The sequence below is a fragment of the Metarhizium robertsii genome, assembly GCF_000187425.2.
Source record: "Metarhizium robertsii ARSEF 23 chromosome Unknown MAA_Scf_11, whole genome shotgun sequence".
In the NCBI taxonomy this organism is placed as follows: Eukaryota; Fungi; Ascomycota; class Sordariomycetes; order Hypocreales; family Clavicipitaceae; genus Metarhizium; species Metarhizium robertsii.
The window spans coordinates 1,002,409-1,018,141 of record NW_011942151.1 but is presented as its reverse complement, the minus strand read 5'-3'; the positions used below and the strand labels follow the sequence as shown (position 1 = coordinate 1,018,141).

General features: G+C 49.2%; 6 protein-coding genes across 6 annotated transcripts; 3 read left to right on the top strand and 3 right to left on the bottom strand.

Moving 5' to 3' along the window:
• Positions 1–1,337: 1,337 nt before the first annotated feature.
• On the top strand, positions 1,338–1,550 carry MAA_09809 (uncharacterized protein; the record flags this gene model as incomplete). Its single annotated transcript, XM_007827807.1, has 1 exon — positions 1,338–1,550. One exon carries the CDS (start codon positions 1,338–1,340, stop codon positions 1,548–1,550), a length of 213 nt encoding a protein of 70 aa, XP_007825998.1.
• A 2,523-nt stretch (positions 1,551–4,073) lies between these two features.
• On the top strand, positions 4,074–5,207 carry MAA_09808 (alpha-L-fucosidase; the record flags this gene model as incomplete). The annotated part of the gene is made up of 1 exon (XM_007827806.1): positions 4,074–5,207. The coding sequence occupies one exon, from the start codon at positions 4,074–4,076 to the stop codon at positions 5,205–5,207; it is 1,134 nt and encodes a 377-aa protein (XP_007825997.1).
• Positions 5,208–6,660: 1,453 nt separating this feature from the next.
• On the bottom strand, positions 6,661–7,196 carry MAA_09807 (transcription factor Zn, C2H2; the record flags this gene model as incomplete). The annotated part of the gene is made up of 2 exons (XM_007827805.1): positions 6,661–6,849; positions 6,909–7,196. The coding sequence occupies 2 exons, from the start codon at positions 7,194–7,196 to the stop codon at positions 6,661–6,663; spliced, it is 477 nt and encodes a 158-aa protein (XP_007825996.1).
• Positions 7,197–8,579: 1,383 nt separating this feature from the next.
• Positions 8,580–10,553, bottom strand: MAA_09806 (uncharacterized protein; the record flags this gene model as incomplete). Its single annotated transcript, XM_007827804.2, has 1 exon — positions 8,580–10,553. One exon carries the CDS (start codon positions 10,551–10,553, stop codon positions 8,580–8,582), a length of 1,974 nt encoding a protein of 657 aa, XP_007825995.2.
• Positions 10,554–11,757: 1,204 nt separating this feature from the next.
• Positions 11,758–13,400, top strand: MAA_09805 (glycoside hydrolase family 76; the record flags this gene model as incomplete). Its single annotated transcript, XM_007827803.1, has 4 exons — positions 11,758–11,866; positions 11,938–12,423; positions 12,495–12,739; positions 12,822–13,400. The coding sequence occupies 4 exons, from the start codon at positions 11,758–11,760 to the stop codon at positions 13,398–13,400; spliced, it is 1,419 nt and encodes a 472-aa protein (XP_007825994.1).
• Positions 13,401–14,288: 888 nt separating this feature from the next.
• Positions 14,289–14,639, bottom strand: MAA_11644 (NFX1-type zinc finger-containing protein 1; the record flags this gene model as incomplete). Its single annotated transcript, XM_011412559.1, has 1 exon — positions 14,289–14,639. One exon carries the CDS (start codon positions 14,637–14,639, stop codon positions 14,289–14,291), a length of 351 nt encoding a protein of 116 aa, XP_011410861.1.
• Between the last annotated feature and the right edge of the window lie 1,094 nt (positions 14,640–15,733).

Sequence of the window (15,733 nt, the reverse complement as noted above, 5' to 3'; positions counted from 1 at the left end):
TGAGTTGATCGCCACCCTGCATAGGCCACAGACGATGCGTTTTATGAGTTTAGGGTATAAATTTACACTAAATAATTTTGATATAAATATGGAAAACGTCTAGAAAACAGAGTCATTTCAATATTACCGTGGGATCAATTAAATCCCTGTGCCTCATAATATGCAGATCTTATAGGCTCTAGAACGATGCTTCCATGGTCTTCCATCATAGAATTGTGCACTTTACTGGCTTCTGCTTCTTCTCATCACCGTATATCTCATTGGATTCCTTTTGCGCAACAGAAGCTCCGCTACCTGCTCAAGGCCACCGGCGTTGGCAAGGACGTCAACACCAACTTCGTGATACACTCGATCTCCATCATAAATTACACTCGGCTCAAGCCGCGGTTCATGAAGTCTGTAGATATCTAGCAACGTAGAAAGGCAGCCGTCGTGGTCGTTATCCCGGCATCAGTCCTCATCGGGTATCCAAGGCTTCGCTTCCAGATACCCGGGGTCTCCCACTGTGACAAGGGCTTGTGTAGTATAAGGGCTTGGAACAGTATTCGATATTCGGCTAATACTTCGATTTGATATCGAAGGTCCTTGGTTTTTCTTAACGCCTCGAAGGGCGGATGATCCTTATTTATATCAAACAGCGGTGAAAGAGCCGGCCTAGGTGCCTGAGGCCTCCATTAGGTCTTGAGCCCTTGTGTAACTATCGTCATGTTCAAGGTACGGCCCGTGCCTTTATGGCAACGTAACATTCGTGTAACAACTACGACGTAAAGGGCTTGCAAATTCTCCCAAAGGGACAAGAGGTTAATCAGGCCGGTGAAGCCATAATATTCCGGGATGTCTGGCCCCGACCACACGACAGCCAGGTTGTGAAGAGTCCTCCGAGGTTCCATGTATCGAAACGAGGGACCAGCCTGTGGCATGGCGACTGCCAGCCTTGCTGAAGCATGAGCAAGTCGCGACGGGCGTCGATTTCATGCCGCAGGCCGCCAAGAGATATTGGCGAATCTGCTTGTGGCGTTGATAAGCAGCAGTGGCCACGTCCGAGGCAGTCCTGCAGCAGAGGAGGAGCGACGATAGCGTGCTGATGAATTCGCTCTTTGCCGGACCATTTTTCGCGGCATTGTCAAGGTGCGCTCGGCATTTGCTGTTCGTGCCGATCGAACCGCCTTCATTTCGGTGCCGCGCTTGAGTCGTCAGGTTGGCCAGGTACGCAGTTACGCGTGGCGCTGGTATCGCTGCCTCCCATATTGTCTGTTATAGCTCGATTGGCAGCCGTGCAAATAAAGGAAAGAGGGCCATTCTTTGAACCGTGGTATCTGCCGAGTGCAAAGGAAGAAATGCCCACGCACCGAATCACATCCTTAGGCGAGGGTTGGAGCGAAGGCTGGGCCGAGTCCGACAACGGCCAACGCGAAGCCCTCAAGAACGAGGGCAGAGGCTGCGCCCTCTTCCCGGCGCCTGGCTTCAAGCTCGAGTATGCGCAGAATCTTGAAAACAACGACAAGCACGGCGACGGGAGAGAATGGACGGCCTACTTTCGCATGGACTGATGCCATCGGTTCTGCCGGCGACTTTGACGGGGGCTGCTCTGGCGGTGGCGCCTTAAAGCTTTGATGTTTCCGAGTAGATGTCCTTGTAAAAGTTGATCAACGTCGTTGGTCCGACTCTAAATTACCGCTGCGCTCGGCTTTTTTACCCCTCGCTTCGCTCGAACTGGTGACGGACATGCCTAATCTTGTGAGTAATAATGACCTGTAAGGACTTGATGAAACTGGCAAATGAAGCACAATATTAGTTGCTTGCATTAATGTCAGGAGCCGGGTGCCGTACATTATGTATTGACAAGGCGAGCGTTCTGAACCACTGGTTCCGGTATACGAATTTGCAATAGAGCTGCCAAGCGACGGCTTCCTGGTGACACCAATATGGGGGCCGCGTTGATAAGACGGCCAGACTTTCTTCAGCCTCGGCAAGAGATGCGAAACATATCTCACAGCCCCTCCATGGTAACGAATGGTCGACTGACTCCTTTGAGATCAATGATGCGGATGCGGATGCTCCCGCAGTACATTACCGCATTTAGCACGTCAGCCGGAACCGCCCGCCAACATCCGGGACTATGAATATATGTAGCTACGTTATTCCTATGATTCAATCATCTCATTCCGTAGCCTGATGTTAAGAGCAAATGTCGTGTCCCCGTCCAATTCCAGTCACACCGTGTGCGGCTTATACTCGCCGGGATACGCGACACCTCCAAGGCTATGTGACCGTCTTTGCACATGGTTACATCTATGTCGCTGGGTCAAGTCTCATCTTTTGCTTGCAGTGCCGAAATTGCCGTCAAGAGGCACTGGGGCGTGGGACGATAGGCAATTAGCGAGTACCAGATTAATAACTGACTAGATAATCTTAACCAATATCTAAAGCCAAACAACGAAAAAAATAGAGAGCTCGTCGCTACTCATCTCGCTTCTCAGCAGATCCCGCTATTGGCATCTTGTCAATGAATAGAGGCGAGAACCCGGCCGAGCCATTTTCGGGCCAAGTCTGGTTTAAATTTCCACGTTTGCCACACCCTTTCGGCGACAATTTGGGCGTTTCGCTGCCTTGGGCGGCTCCAGAGGCTTGTCTGCTATATACCAGTTAATAGTATTCGAGGTTTGGACATCATGTGTAATACCTTGTTCAATGCCTAGTACAAACTTGTTCTTCTCCCGGAATTCTTTAGCGTATTTCTGGCAGGCTTCGCCGGAGAGATTTTGATCATAGCACAAGCCAGCGTCAGTAGCTGGATCTCTTGGCTTAAGGCAAGCCTTGACATCCGCTTCAAATACTTTGAGGTCTTCTTTATTGCACCATTGCCTATTTTGAACCTTGGGTATTGCATCATTCCACAGTCGTACGCATTTCTCCCAAATATGGTTTGTGCAGTAGTAATGTGGTATGTTCAAGGAATAGCAGGCATTAGCCCAAATTCCAAAAGCTTCCTCTTCGAGCTCTTCAATGGTATTACTACAATTATCGCGCTTATGTTGTTGAGAATAAGATGGGATAGAGAATGCCTGGCCTGCGAACAACGCAGCGGTAATAAATGCGAAACCCTTCATGTTAAAATGAAAGGCTGTGGCAAAATGGCTGGTTTAGACAAAGTTTTGAACAAGGCGAAGAAGACCAAGGCAATTTACCGATAACGGGGGGATAATAAAACAGGTAAAGAGTGATGGGACAATGGAACGTAGCAGCTTTTATATCTCGTCCTACGAGTCATGGAAGCTTTATATGCAATTATTTAAGCTAGAGCTTATACAAGCAATCTTGCGTTATTTGACCATATTTGTACCCTAAATTCATGCCAATGCTAGTTTACACCACTTGACTTGAGACTCGCGACTGGACCCTAGAACTCGCAATATTTATGCAAAGACTTGTAGTCGAGTCATGGCACCGGGGTTCGAATATTCATGCAAAATTGCGAGTAGCGTGGGTTACGTGGCGGAAGGAAGTTCACTCCACAGCTGTGACAAGGCCTCGGTGCTCGTTAGAGAGCTTAGAACGAAAAGGTTCAAATTCAAAGATAATAATATCAAAGAGTGTTAAAGGTCCTTGGCTTCCTAGGAGAAAGGAAGGGAACAGTAAGCATTGTATATGTAACGGGAATATTTATGCCTAAGGCACTTACTTAGACACGTGTTAAATCTGTGTAACGAATAGGTTCTTTATTGGTGAAGCCTGATTATTGGGCCTTTTCCGTGAAACAACAGCGGCTCGGCATAGAAGAAATTTTACCGGACGCGTCTAGGGACTATTGGCAATGCCCTTAAGATATAAGCCTGTGGCTCCAATAGTTCATGCAAAGCTACTTAGTATACGTACATGTACCTCTTAACTAAATGTTCATAATATATGTGTAACGGCTAGGGTCCTTAATATTCAAGGGATAAACCAATCAGGGTTCATGTTAGCATAGTCTCTCAGGCTATCTGGTCACGTGACAGTCGATTAACATTTTGCATACATATGTAGCTGCACGGGCATGACCAGACTCTTACAAGGGCATCCATGTGGCCCTTATGCGACCAGACCATGACGCTTACCACTGGCATCTTTCTTCTCCCCCCTCTCGGCGATTGTCGCCAACACCTGGCGACGTGGACATCAGGATGGAACCGAACCGTGTCTGGCACGACCCAGTAGTTGAAATATACAGTAACCTTATAACCCCCGGTGTGCGATGCTCTGCAGAGGCATACGATCTAGCCAATCGTCGCTGGTACTGTTTAAAGGTCGAAGCAGAGGTCGAGGATGATCAATGGCTCTCATCAACCGTCGCCACGCACCTTGGCCGGTATTACGCTGCAAATCGGGAGAAGCCGCCCTGGAATACAATCCGGATGAATGCAGACGGCAGCCTGGTCACGTTTGACTCCCAACCGGACGACAAAGTCGACAGACCCATTCGAAAGTCACTGTGTTATGGGCACAAACGCACCGACAGATTGCCAACCACGGCCGTTGACAATCTCAAGAATCTAAGCTACATTAGTCGCTCAGCAGACCGATGTACCTGGAATGACCAAGACTGCGTCTTCAAGCGCATCGAGTTTGATGTTGATGTAGAGGTTATCGAGGACGAGATCCAGACGCGCGAGACTCTCATCCACGCCATGGGTCTAATGCCAGCGACTCAAACCAATAATGAAATGGCCAGGCGCTTCTCTCTTGTCCCCATTCTTGCCGTTGTCGTGGCCGACAGAAAGCCCTGGAAACCCGGCACTGTTGCAGGCATCCTGATGCCATATGGTGGCGAGGATTTGGAAAGTTTGGTGCGAAACCGCAACACCGGTCTTTCACTCACCCTGACACAGCTTCTAGACCTGGTTCGAGGCGTTCGAGAGCTTGCAAAGTGTGGTGCGCAACACGGCGATATCAAGTATTGGAACACGGTGCTTCAGCCGACGGAGCAGGGTGACGGCCCGGGCAAGCTGATGCTCATTGACGCAGGCTCCGAGGCTCCAGAGTACGATGGAGATGCCAGGGCATTGGGAACGCTGTTGCTTTGGTGTCTCGAAAATACCCCAGCTTTGAGACAGGACAGGCAGGCCAAGGCCATGGTGGTTGCTGCGGCGAGTGCTCTTGTCAATGGGAATTTCGATGCGGCCCTCGGCTGCTTGTCTGCGAGGAAACATGTTGACGGAGCAGGATGAGATTGAATAGCCTAGCCTTTCTTTTCCTCCAAGAGCCAACAAGTGCCTCATGTAGGACTTTGGTGCATGCCATTCCGGGCCGACGTGGTGCTTCTTGGCGCTGAGATGATGAAGGTCGAATGATGCGAGATTCGAGCAAACAACAAAATGTTGATACAAGCCCGGTCTTATCCAGAACATTCCCGGCCGGCATAAAACCCTGAAAACATGTATCGGATGGGAAATATGTCGTTCGTGTTGATCGCGAGACAACCGAGGCAATAACGGAGAATATCATGAATGGAGTCTTGGGGGCTATTCGGCGTCTACGCCATGCAGCGCCGGCCTGAAACCACCTGACTACAGCAAAGGCTTTATTATCCTGGCCCTGGTCGCGGCTATTACCAGCAGGCATTCATGACAGGAAAAAAAGTCATTGCGGACGTGAAACTCGGTGTTCTTGATCATTACACTGAGTCGCTGCGTGACGCCAAACTTGGGCGACCTGCACAAGATTTCTGGACGAGACCTATCCTCGTGGTCTGATATCGATGCTCTCCGCGGCTCTTGTCTGAATCCCGTCATGATGTACTCACAGGCGCTACAAGATGAGTCAGGGGCATCGTGACTCGGGCGTATTCACCTACGAGGCCATATTCATTGGTCTAGAGGGAAAATAAGACCTGTTTCTGGTCTAGGCAACTGAATCTCTGAAATTTATATTCATACAGGCTTATTGTCATGCCTGTGTTCGCGCTCATGGCTTTTCATCCCGATTGAGTCGCCAAGACAGTTTTATGTGCACTTTAGTGGCTGCACAGAAGAAATTCCACGTGGGAATTGAAATTATTTATAATGATATAATGGTTGAGCTTCGTTGTAAAAAGGATTATTCATACTGCTATCATAATAATGTTATTTTCGGGACACTAGCCAAGAGCCGCTATGAATCGAGCTTTTTGCACCATGGTGTGAAGGTCAACCAATACCCGTAGTGACAATATGATCAACCTCTGTCATGTATGGCTATTATCAATTGCAATGCTTAAATGTGCAAATGTTGGTATTTGTCACTATAAGAAAAAGCTCTAACTGCGAAGAACTTATACCCCCTTGATATGTTAACGGTATACCTCATTGCTAAAATCACCATGTCTTGGGAGCTGTGCCAGCCATAAGATATTCAGCGCCTACGAAAATTAGCATTGACCGCATTACCTTATCTCAACGCCAACATCTTTCGCTCCCACTTCTTCATGCAGCTCATGTGACAAGGACTCAGTGAGGGCTTACAGTATCATGACTCAATTCATCTAGTCACAGTCTTCGGTATTAAAAGTCCTTGGTCTTCCTCGAGGCCTAATTAAATAAAAAATTCTTTAAATACAAGAAGTCAGTGAGGATCTTCTACCCAGGACCCATCATCGTAGCCCTCGTGTAACCGTGTGACAGCTCATCACCAGTCGCAACTGGGCTAATGATGAAGACAACGCAGCAGAAACCGCAGCAAGTTACTCCTCTTTGCTTCCTTTTTCGGAAAGACCTTCCCGTTTTCCCAAGTATATTTTGCAAGTTTCCCAACACTTCCAAATTTGTAAACCGGCTCTCCAGTTCGTTCAGAGTCGACAAAGTCGACAATATTGACATGGATGCGCTTGATGGCCTAGATCGCATGATTGTCCATTAGTCATGTTCGCTTTCGTAAATTGTCACTCCTCTTACTTTCTTGCAAGCAGTTATGCTAGTCGGAATGGGATCAATGCCCAATTTTTCACAAAGCCGCTGAAGGGCCTCGAGCTTGTTCTCGTCGGTCCCATATATCGATCCAAATTGCTCCACGAGTGCGATTCGAAAAGCAGCATTGGCTTCTTTTTCTTTCTGGCTCTTGGTCTTCCACCCGTAATGCTTGACTAGGCGGCGATACTCAGACCATACTTCGTTTGTGGGCTCGTAGTCAAAGTCAGGATAGGCTGCAAAGAAGGTGCCGATGTGATCGTCAGCTTTGGCCATGGTGTCACTGGCGGGAGCTATTGTCTTGTTCGTTTTCTCGTCTGCTGAGTGAGTCTGATATCGTTGATTGTAAGAATTGGATTGCAAATAGATTGGACTTTGATATGGAAGATGAAGAGTAAACTTGCGGAATAAAGTAGAGATTGGATCCGTTGTGAGTGTCATGCTTCCCCACGTCAGTGCATATGACAAACGGCGTTGATAGCAAACGGAGTCTTCCATGACCTTCTATACCTACACAGCACAGCACGAGCCTGTAGGTGACCAAGATTCACTGCGTCTCTGACCGTGGAAGTGAGTCTGTGTTCGTCAAATGAATCGGACCAGCGACTTTCAGACCGTAGTTCTCCCAGCGGCTTGTCTTGCATGGAGCATTGGTTATATTGGACCTGGTTGAATTGATAATTTATTTTCAGACGCAATCCGAAAGAGTCTTGATATTAAAATCAAACCACCAAGAAGAATAGAAATTTCATTTCCTCTAGCGCCCTAGATAATTGAACATTATATGCTCTTTTGGTTGTAGATACCCTGTATCTTTACCCGTTGACACTTGAAGTGCCACAGGGCAGTATCTTGTGAGTGGGCGGTTTTTGCCTTATGATGAATACTACGTTTACGAGGCTATATGATTTCACTCGCATCCAGGAGTGGCCTCACATATTGAACTGCTTCGGCATAACAGTAGCTTTAACTTACGCCATGATAGTATCGATACTTACTGACTCTTGAAAGTTGGAGAATTGCCAGAAATACGCTGAACTACTACGTAGTGACTTCTTATATTAAAGGCAACGATGAAATGTATTATTTTGTCTCCGTTGTCATTATCATTTAGCCTGAAAATCTAAGGGCTTTTGCTTTGACTAGAATATGTATCTCAAACTACACCTACAAGACATGAGTATCCAGGTATTGCGACAATGTCGCTACATAATTATCGGAGTGACACATCGGGATTATAGTAGCATCTAAACCTATGCGTTCTGCAAAACTCTAGCGCTGCCACAACGTAATCTCTAGTAGATAGACTGCAAAAGAGGGCTTCTTTGCGTGCCGGCGTAGAGGCAACCTCCCGAGTGTTTCATCATCTCAAACTGGAATGATTGTGTCGGCCGCATTGTCTTGTCATAATCGCCAGCTTGAATACCATCAATAATGTGTTCCTGAAGGGCCACATGGCGGAAAGCTGACTCTACCGGCTAGACGTCGACAAAGCGAGTGAGAATGTCATGCTCTTAAAGACGTTTCGAGATGACGCGTAGACAAGCGGCTGACCCGACACTTGAAGTATTGGCGTTTATGTGACTGCAAGTCTGCTTCACAGCTGTTTCTCCATCTGAGCGGCAATGTATGCGCCCTTCTTTTCCTCCCGCCGTATTTTTAACTCGTGTGTGTCGATAACGCAGATTGAGACGAGTTTAATCGACTGCTGCTTGTGGGTAAAAGCGGCACAGATGGTGCAATAGGCGACTGCGACCGCTTCTGTCCGAGCTGAAGAGATGATCGAGATTTGTCACCTCGAGCCGTAGCTGCTAATGCGTCCAACTCTTTGACGGTATCCAGGTTAATTTCTGACTTCATAAATGAGGCGCGGTCATCAGCCATGAGACGATAGCGCGCATCCGGGTTCTTCCGCAGCATTATCAAGGTCGTTGACACAATCACCATGATCAGCAAGACGCAGGCGAAAACAGCGTTGAGAGCAAACAAGACAACCCCAAACACGCCGACAACGACTCCTGGCACGCCAATGACGTTAGTAAATATAAAAAGAAAGATTGCGTTAAGAAAGTTGACTACGCAAATAGCGATATTAAAAGAATTAGTCGGCTTATCCATCCACGGCCGCATGACTGATGCGCTGATGACAGCAGCAGCTTCAATCACCAGCAACGCCACAGCTTGCACAACGCCCCTTGGCTGAGCAAGTGCAATAAATAGCGACTTTAACATGATGTATCCGAGGTAAGGGATAACGAAGTAGTAAGCTGATGCCCGGAATTGAATGTACAAGAAGCCCAATTTGCTGAGCACCCGTGAATCAGAGTACAAGATGTACGCAGGGTTTTGGTACACAGCGACTGAGCGCTGCGCAGTTCGAATGACCATGAAAGCTCCCCAGCCCAGGAACCCAGTAAGACCGACCAGGAACAAAACCGCCAAAGCCGCTTCAGCCCCGGAGTCGACGCGCGTGAGCTCCCAGAGTGAAAGGGTCGCCATCTGCAGAAAGCCAATGAGGGCCACCCGGTAAAGAACTCCCTTTAGGATCACACGCCAGTCTCTGCGGAAGTCGGTGAACCGATGGGATTTCATTATTCCCTTTTTGACGAGGAGCTGGCAAACGCCCTTAAAGCCCGCGACAACAAGAACAGTACCGAAGACGAAGATGACGAAGAACATGACACCTGTCAGGAATAGGTTTGTCGTCTCGATATTGGAGAGAAAAGCAACCCTCTCAATGCCACGGACAATGTGCATGCCCGATTCGTCCTCTTTGCGTCGCACATGCGCACTGCGTTTCTGAACAGAAACAGAAACGCTCGCCAGGGAATCCAACAACGTAGCTGGTGTGCCTCCCGTGGCGCGCTGATACCACGTCGCAATGATCTGTAAAAAGCCGACACGGATAATGCCCATGGACCACTGGAAATTCTGTGTCCAAGACTGAACAATGGGAGGCAGGTGGACGGCCATTAATCCGAGGGCAGCCTGGCCCTGGAAATAGCCAAACAGGGAGAGGGCATTGGCGGCAAGATGAGCGGCGGCATTGAATTGACCCAGGAAGTGTATTACCGCCGACGCGGTCAAGGCCAGACCGGCAATGACGGCAGTAAGCCATTTCACGGCCAGCTGGTTGACCGTTTTCCCGTTGGATATCTTGGCCTCGAGGCAGGCGATGGACTCGTTGGTCCCCGTCACGTTGATGAAGACTCTGACGGAAGCGTCCAGGTCGGGCACACTGTACGCCAAGCCCGGCAGGTCTTTGACGAAGGCAGGATCGACCTTTTGGTTGAATTTGTTGGTGAGCCTGCTGGCCTGCATCGGGCAGAGTCCCACGTCGAGCTGGCACGGGTCCACGACCCTCTGCAGAATCTGGTACCCGTATGCGTAGGCGCGAATGTCAAAGGTGACGTAGTTCTCGACGGTGGACGTGGCGACGATTTGGAAGCTCGCCGAGTTGTTGTTGGGGGTGAAGACGACGTTGAATAAACTGGCTGAGAAGCGAGAGTTTTCCTGGCAGCTGACGAGAGCTGTAGATTCCAGCTTTTGTATACAAAAGACGGGTGAGAAAATCAGACCCGTCAGGGTCATCAGCAGGTAGTGAGCGCGGAGGAAGTGCATCGTCGTGGTCATTTGGCCGACCGGCTGTGCGGTCACGCAAAGAGGGTACAGTGGCCGAAAGGAGAGGCGGTTGGGTGTGCCATGAGACGGCGTGGCAAGCAAGACTGAAAGGGACGAGAGCAAAACGCGAGCAAGGAAAACGAGGGACGTTGTTTTGCAGACTTGGAATCAAGTGTGTGACGTTGGAGGCGGACGTTGGAAGGATGAGATGAAACAGTCACAAAGCGCCCACGTTGGCCACGGCCACGGGAACTCGGCGGGAACCTAGCGGGAAACAAAAAGCGAAACCTCCACATTCGAGATACAAACCGGCGGCCGTCCGAACGGTTGGCCTCGAATCCATATTTGGAATGGCAAATTCAAGGGTGTGGCTATGCAATGCACCTGCGCTTACAACAAGTATAGCGAGTCAAGTCGCAATATGCGTCAAGTAATACGGACCACCTTTATGCAGCTTGCTAACCGCTTCAGGACGAGAATGGAGCTAGTCTCTCATCGGAATTTTTATTGCTTCAAGTTCGACAAGGCTTCTGGAAAACCAGATGGTGTAACATTTGGTTGATACATGGCCCGAGGCAGAGAGCCTTTTGGACGGATAGACGCACACGAGACGCAACAGATGCAGACTGTTATTAAGCGAGCCTGATCGGAATAGGAGATTGAACATGGAGCTGGAAAGGATGCATGCCAAGGAAGGGAGGCGTGCCATGGCGCGATGCAAATGCTTCGCGGTGGGCCAAGACGGCTCGGTACTCGGAGCGGCGAGTCTGGTCTTGACCATCTGATCGTCTTGGTTGGATCTAGTGCGTAACAAGTTCCAGATGTCAATCTAGTGTAGCGACGTGACCCTTGTTGGTTGTTCGTGAAGGAGTGACTCGGACGCTACTCCGCCCCAATGAAGCCCTCGTATAAGAGAGCTTACTGCGGCGACCCTTGTCCTGAAAGCCTGACCTGCCCACCCGCCATAGACCAATCCAATGCTCAATTATCTCATGTCAACTTGTATATATTATTATTATGGCGGGCTGTGCTTGAGCCGTCCGTTCAGACTCCCGCCGCGGTTTGAATCCCCGCAACCTTGATCGGACTCCTCATGCGCAACATGGTCAACTCATGCGATTGACGGTGGACAAAGGGTCTGGGACAACGAGGCAGCAGCCGACCCAACGGTAGTTTCACTGTCTTGCGTTGTTTGCCCCGATTTACATCGCTCATCATGATCTTGAGAACGAGCTGCGGCTTCGTCCGCTGGGCAGCCGCGACGATTTGCCTCATTTCGCTGCTCGATTCGCGTGTAAGCGCCGCGTACAAAATCGACACCGTAGGTACGACAGCTCGTCTTCATCCACGCGCCCGTCTCAACCGCAGCCGCAGCTGACGCATACACAACCACTAGACGACATCAAGGAGACGGCTCGCTCCATGGCCGCCGACCTGAGGAGTCATTACCACGGCGATGAATACGGCCAGGTCCCCGGCATTCTGCCCGGGCCTCCCTCGGAAAACAAAGGCCCATACTACTGGTGGCAGGGCGGCGCCTTGATGGGCACCTTTATCGACTATTGGCACCTCACTGGCGACACGACATACAACGACCTCGTCATGCAGGGCATGCTTCACCAGGTGGGAGGCTCGGCCGACTACATGACGGAGAACTACTCCCTCTCGCTGGGGAATGATGATCAGGCTTTCTGGGGAATGAGCGCCCTCCTCGCAGCCGAGACGCGTTTCCCAAATCCCCCGGCCGATAAGCCGCAATGGCTCGCGCTGGCCCAGTCCGTCTGGGCGACTCAGGCGGATCCGAGTAGACATGACGAGCTATGCGGAGGAGGTTTACACTGGCAAATTCCCCCAACCAACAAGGGATATGACTACAAAAATAGTACGTTTCTTTCTAGTATCCTCCGTCTGTCCTCGGCTCGCCTTCTCATCTTACCCATTCGACCTACATAGCCATCTCAAACGGTTGCTTCTTCAACATGGGCGCCCGCCTGGCGCGGTACACGAACAACGATACTTATGCCAAATACGCCGAAGCATCTTGGGACTGGATCTGGGGGGTGAAATACATCGACCACGAGTCCTGGCTGGTTTATGATGGCGGCTACGGAGCTACCAACTGTTCAATCCTTACCAGAGCCACGTATTCTTACAACGCCGCCATCCTTCTACAAGGTGCGGCGTTCATGTACAATTATGTAATAACGTCCCTCTTCTCCCCGACAAACCACGACCTAGAGCTCGATTCTAACCTTTTTTCGTTTTTCCGGGGGGTACTAGACCAACGGGGATGAGAAATGGAAATCCCGCATCGACAAGTTACTCGCAGCCTCGCTGAAGAACTTCTTCCCCAGCGGCGTAGCATACGAGCCCAACTGCGAGATGAAGCAGGGACAGTGCACTGCCGATATGCTCTCCTTCAAAGGCTACGTCCATCGCTGGCTGTCCGTCGTCACACAAGTCGCGCCCTTTACGCGCGAGACGATTTTGCCCGTCTTGAAAAACTCCACCGAGGCGGCTGTGGCCCAGTGTACGGGGGGGAGCAGCGGGAGAGTGTGCGGCTTTTACTGGTCCTCGGGCAGGTATTACGATCCCGAGGTCGATCACACGAGCGGTGCTGGGGAGGCCATGAGTGCGCTGGCAGCAGTGTCGAGCTTGTTGATTGATGGTAGTAGTCCGCCGGTGACTAATGCGACGGGTGGTATCTCTAAGGGTAATGATGGGAGTGGCCATGCTAATAATGGCGAGAAGAAGCTTCCGGATATTAGCACGGGTGACCGGGCGGGCGCGTGGATTCTGACGGTTCTGTGTTTTGGACTGTTTGTTGCTGGATTCGTGTGGGTTTCTATGGCGGACTAGTAGATGCTGGTGTGAGGTCTTGTGTTATAAACAGTCAAGTCTTTCTTGTATTATAATACGTCTGCAGCTATTGTACAATCAATCTAAGCCTGGACTCGCGTGCGGAATTACAAAGGAGTTCTAACGGACTGTTCCTGGTTGCGAGGCAGTTGCATTATTCTTTGTCTCGGCGCAACTCGAATCTTACAAATCCTGGAAAAAAGAATAAGGATGAAGAAGTATCATGGCTAACAAACGTTCCCACCAACTGAGAACATAGCCGTCTGCTATTTGACCGGTTAGAATGTCCAAGTATTGGACTAAATCAGAGTACTCCCATTGAAGGACAGCCAGAATTAACCGGCACTCTTATCGATCATGTGAAGCTACTTGAGGAATGCGCTGGCTAGTCTATTATTCAACACCCGGGATTAACTCGTGACTCTCTCTGTCCTACATCACATACTAGTTCCTACTTTGTGTGATCAAGAACCGACAAGCAGTCTCACGTACTGCTCTTCCCTGCGATCACCCAGCTACGGTAGGAACTCCAACGACCATACCTAGATTTTCCATTCCTAAAGAATTTTTCGTGACTCTTGTCTAACCATGCCTTGAAGTATCTTGAATAACTTACTTCTCTAACCTGATTCAATTCCATAGTGTCATCAGACTCGGACATAGCTTTCTGGATAAGACGTGCTTGACGATCTTGATTATTTGTCTTAAAGATAAGGAGCGTAAACTTCTGGGATTCATTATTAGTCAAAGTAGAAAGCCAGATAATGGCAAAACGCTTATTTTCTCCTCATCTTGCTCAGTGGACCAGGTACCGCCTCCGAGATTCCAGAAAACTCCAATACGAGCGGTGACATATATCTACAGTGAGGCTGGTTCATCCGCCAACGTCTACGTGTAGCTGCTTTCTGTCTTTTTCCACCCTTTGCATGCCCTCAGCGATCTACTAGTACGCAGGGTATGCTTTTTGGTATTAATGCCGTCACCGAGACAGACGTATGTTTCTGTGCTCGAGTTAAAAACTGGGGTGTTGGTGATGGATTTCACCAGCGTTTTGTAAACTAGTTTGTCGTTGATGTCGGCTGCGACATAGAGGGATGAGATATAGTCAATGTTGGCAGTTCCTTCTTCAGCATCATCCCCATTAGAATTTCGTCCCTGGATCTTGACGTGACCCATGGATTTCTTGTTAGGGTTATTTCCCTCGACGTTAATGAACTGATGGATTGTAATGCCCAGCATTCCTGATGGCAGAGCTGGGTAGGGCACGGTATTTATGTCCTTCGAACCTGCTCCTCGTCGCCTGTGACAAGGGCTTAGGCTTGGAGCAATGACTCAATTCATCTAATAACAGTCTTTGGTATCAAAGGTCCTTGGTTCTCCTTAAGGCCTTGAAGGTCAAAGACGTTTTTAAATACAAGAAGTCAGTGAGGGCCTTCTGCCCTAATCCCGTGACCGTAGCCCTTGTGTAACCAACGCCATTTCCGTGTGACATCGCCAACTTGTTTCTTCTCGCGATGGCGGTCCCTTGGGTCCATAGCGTCTGTCCCGAGTCCCTTTTTGCACGGTCTGGTGCTCGTGGAGAGTGGCCCATCTCCCACTCGAGAACCCCTTTGACATTAGTGCGCGCAGTTTCTCCCTAGAGGCGGTCCTCTCTCCAGTACATCTTATTATTATCTAAAGTGGGGTCCTGTAAAGGAAACTCGGAGACTCCAGAGACATCGTCTGATTCCATGGTATTCGAGTCCCGCAGTCGCAGTCCTGACGAGCTAAGTTGCGAGCTTGGTGAATTTTGACCATCAGTACCTCGACCGCGTCAGTCTCTTGCTTTTGGTCCGAGGCACAGATGAACGAAGTCATATCCGAACTCATGGATTTTGGTTGAACAAAATTCGTCAAGGCAGCATTGATCTGCGATGGAAGAATAGAGGCGATAACAGGCAGTCTCAAAAGATGCATGGCCCAAGATGCGCCAATCGATAAACTGGTACTCATCTTTGGACTCTCGGTTAGGGCAAACGTTATCATCTTTAAAAAAGGTAATTCCGGATGCATCTGGATCCTAACTCGGGCTGTGGTAACAAGTTCTTGGACTTAGACAAATATTGGTAGAGGCATAGGTCCCAGCATTGCTAGTATGTCAGCGGGCATGTGGTTTTTTCGGGGCCGAAAGGGAGATTTATAATATGTAATAGAGATTTCCAGGTTATAAAACACCCCTCCCTCTATGTTAATTGCCTATTCCTGAAGGGAGGTTTTTACACGGAATCCTGATATAAGTTTATATAATTACTATAAAGCTTAACTAAATAATTAATATTAATTAATTATTGGTT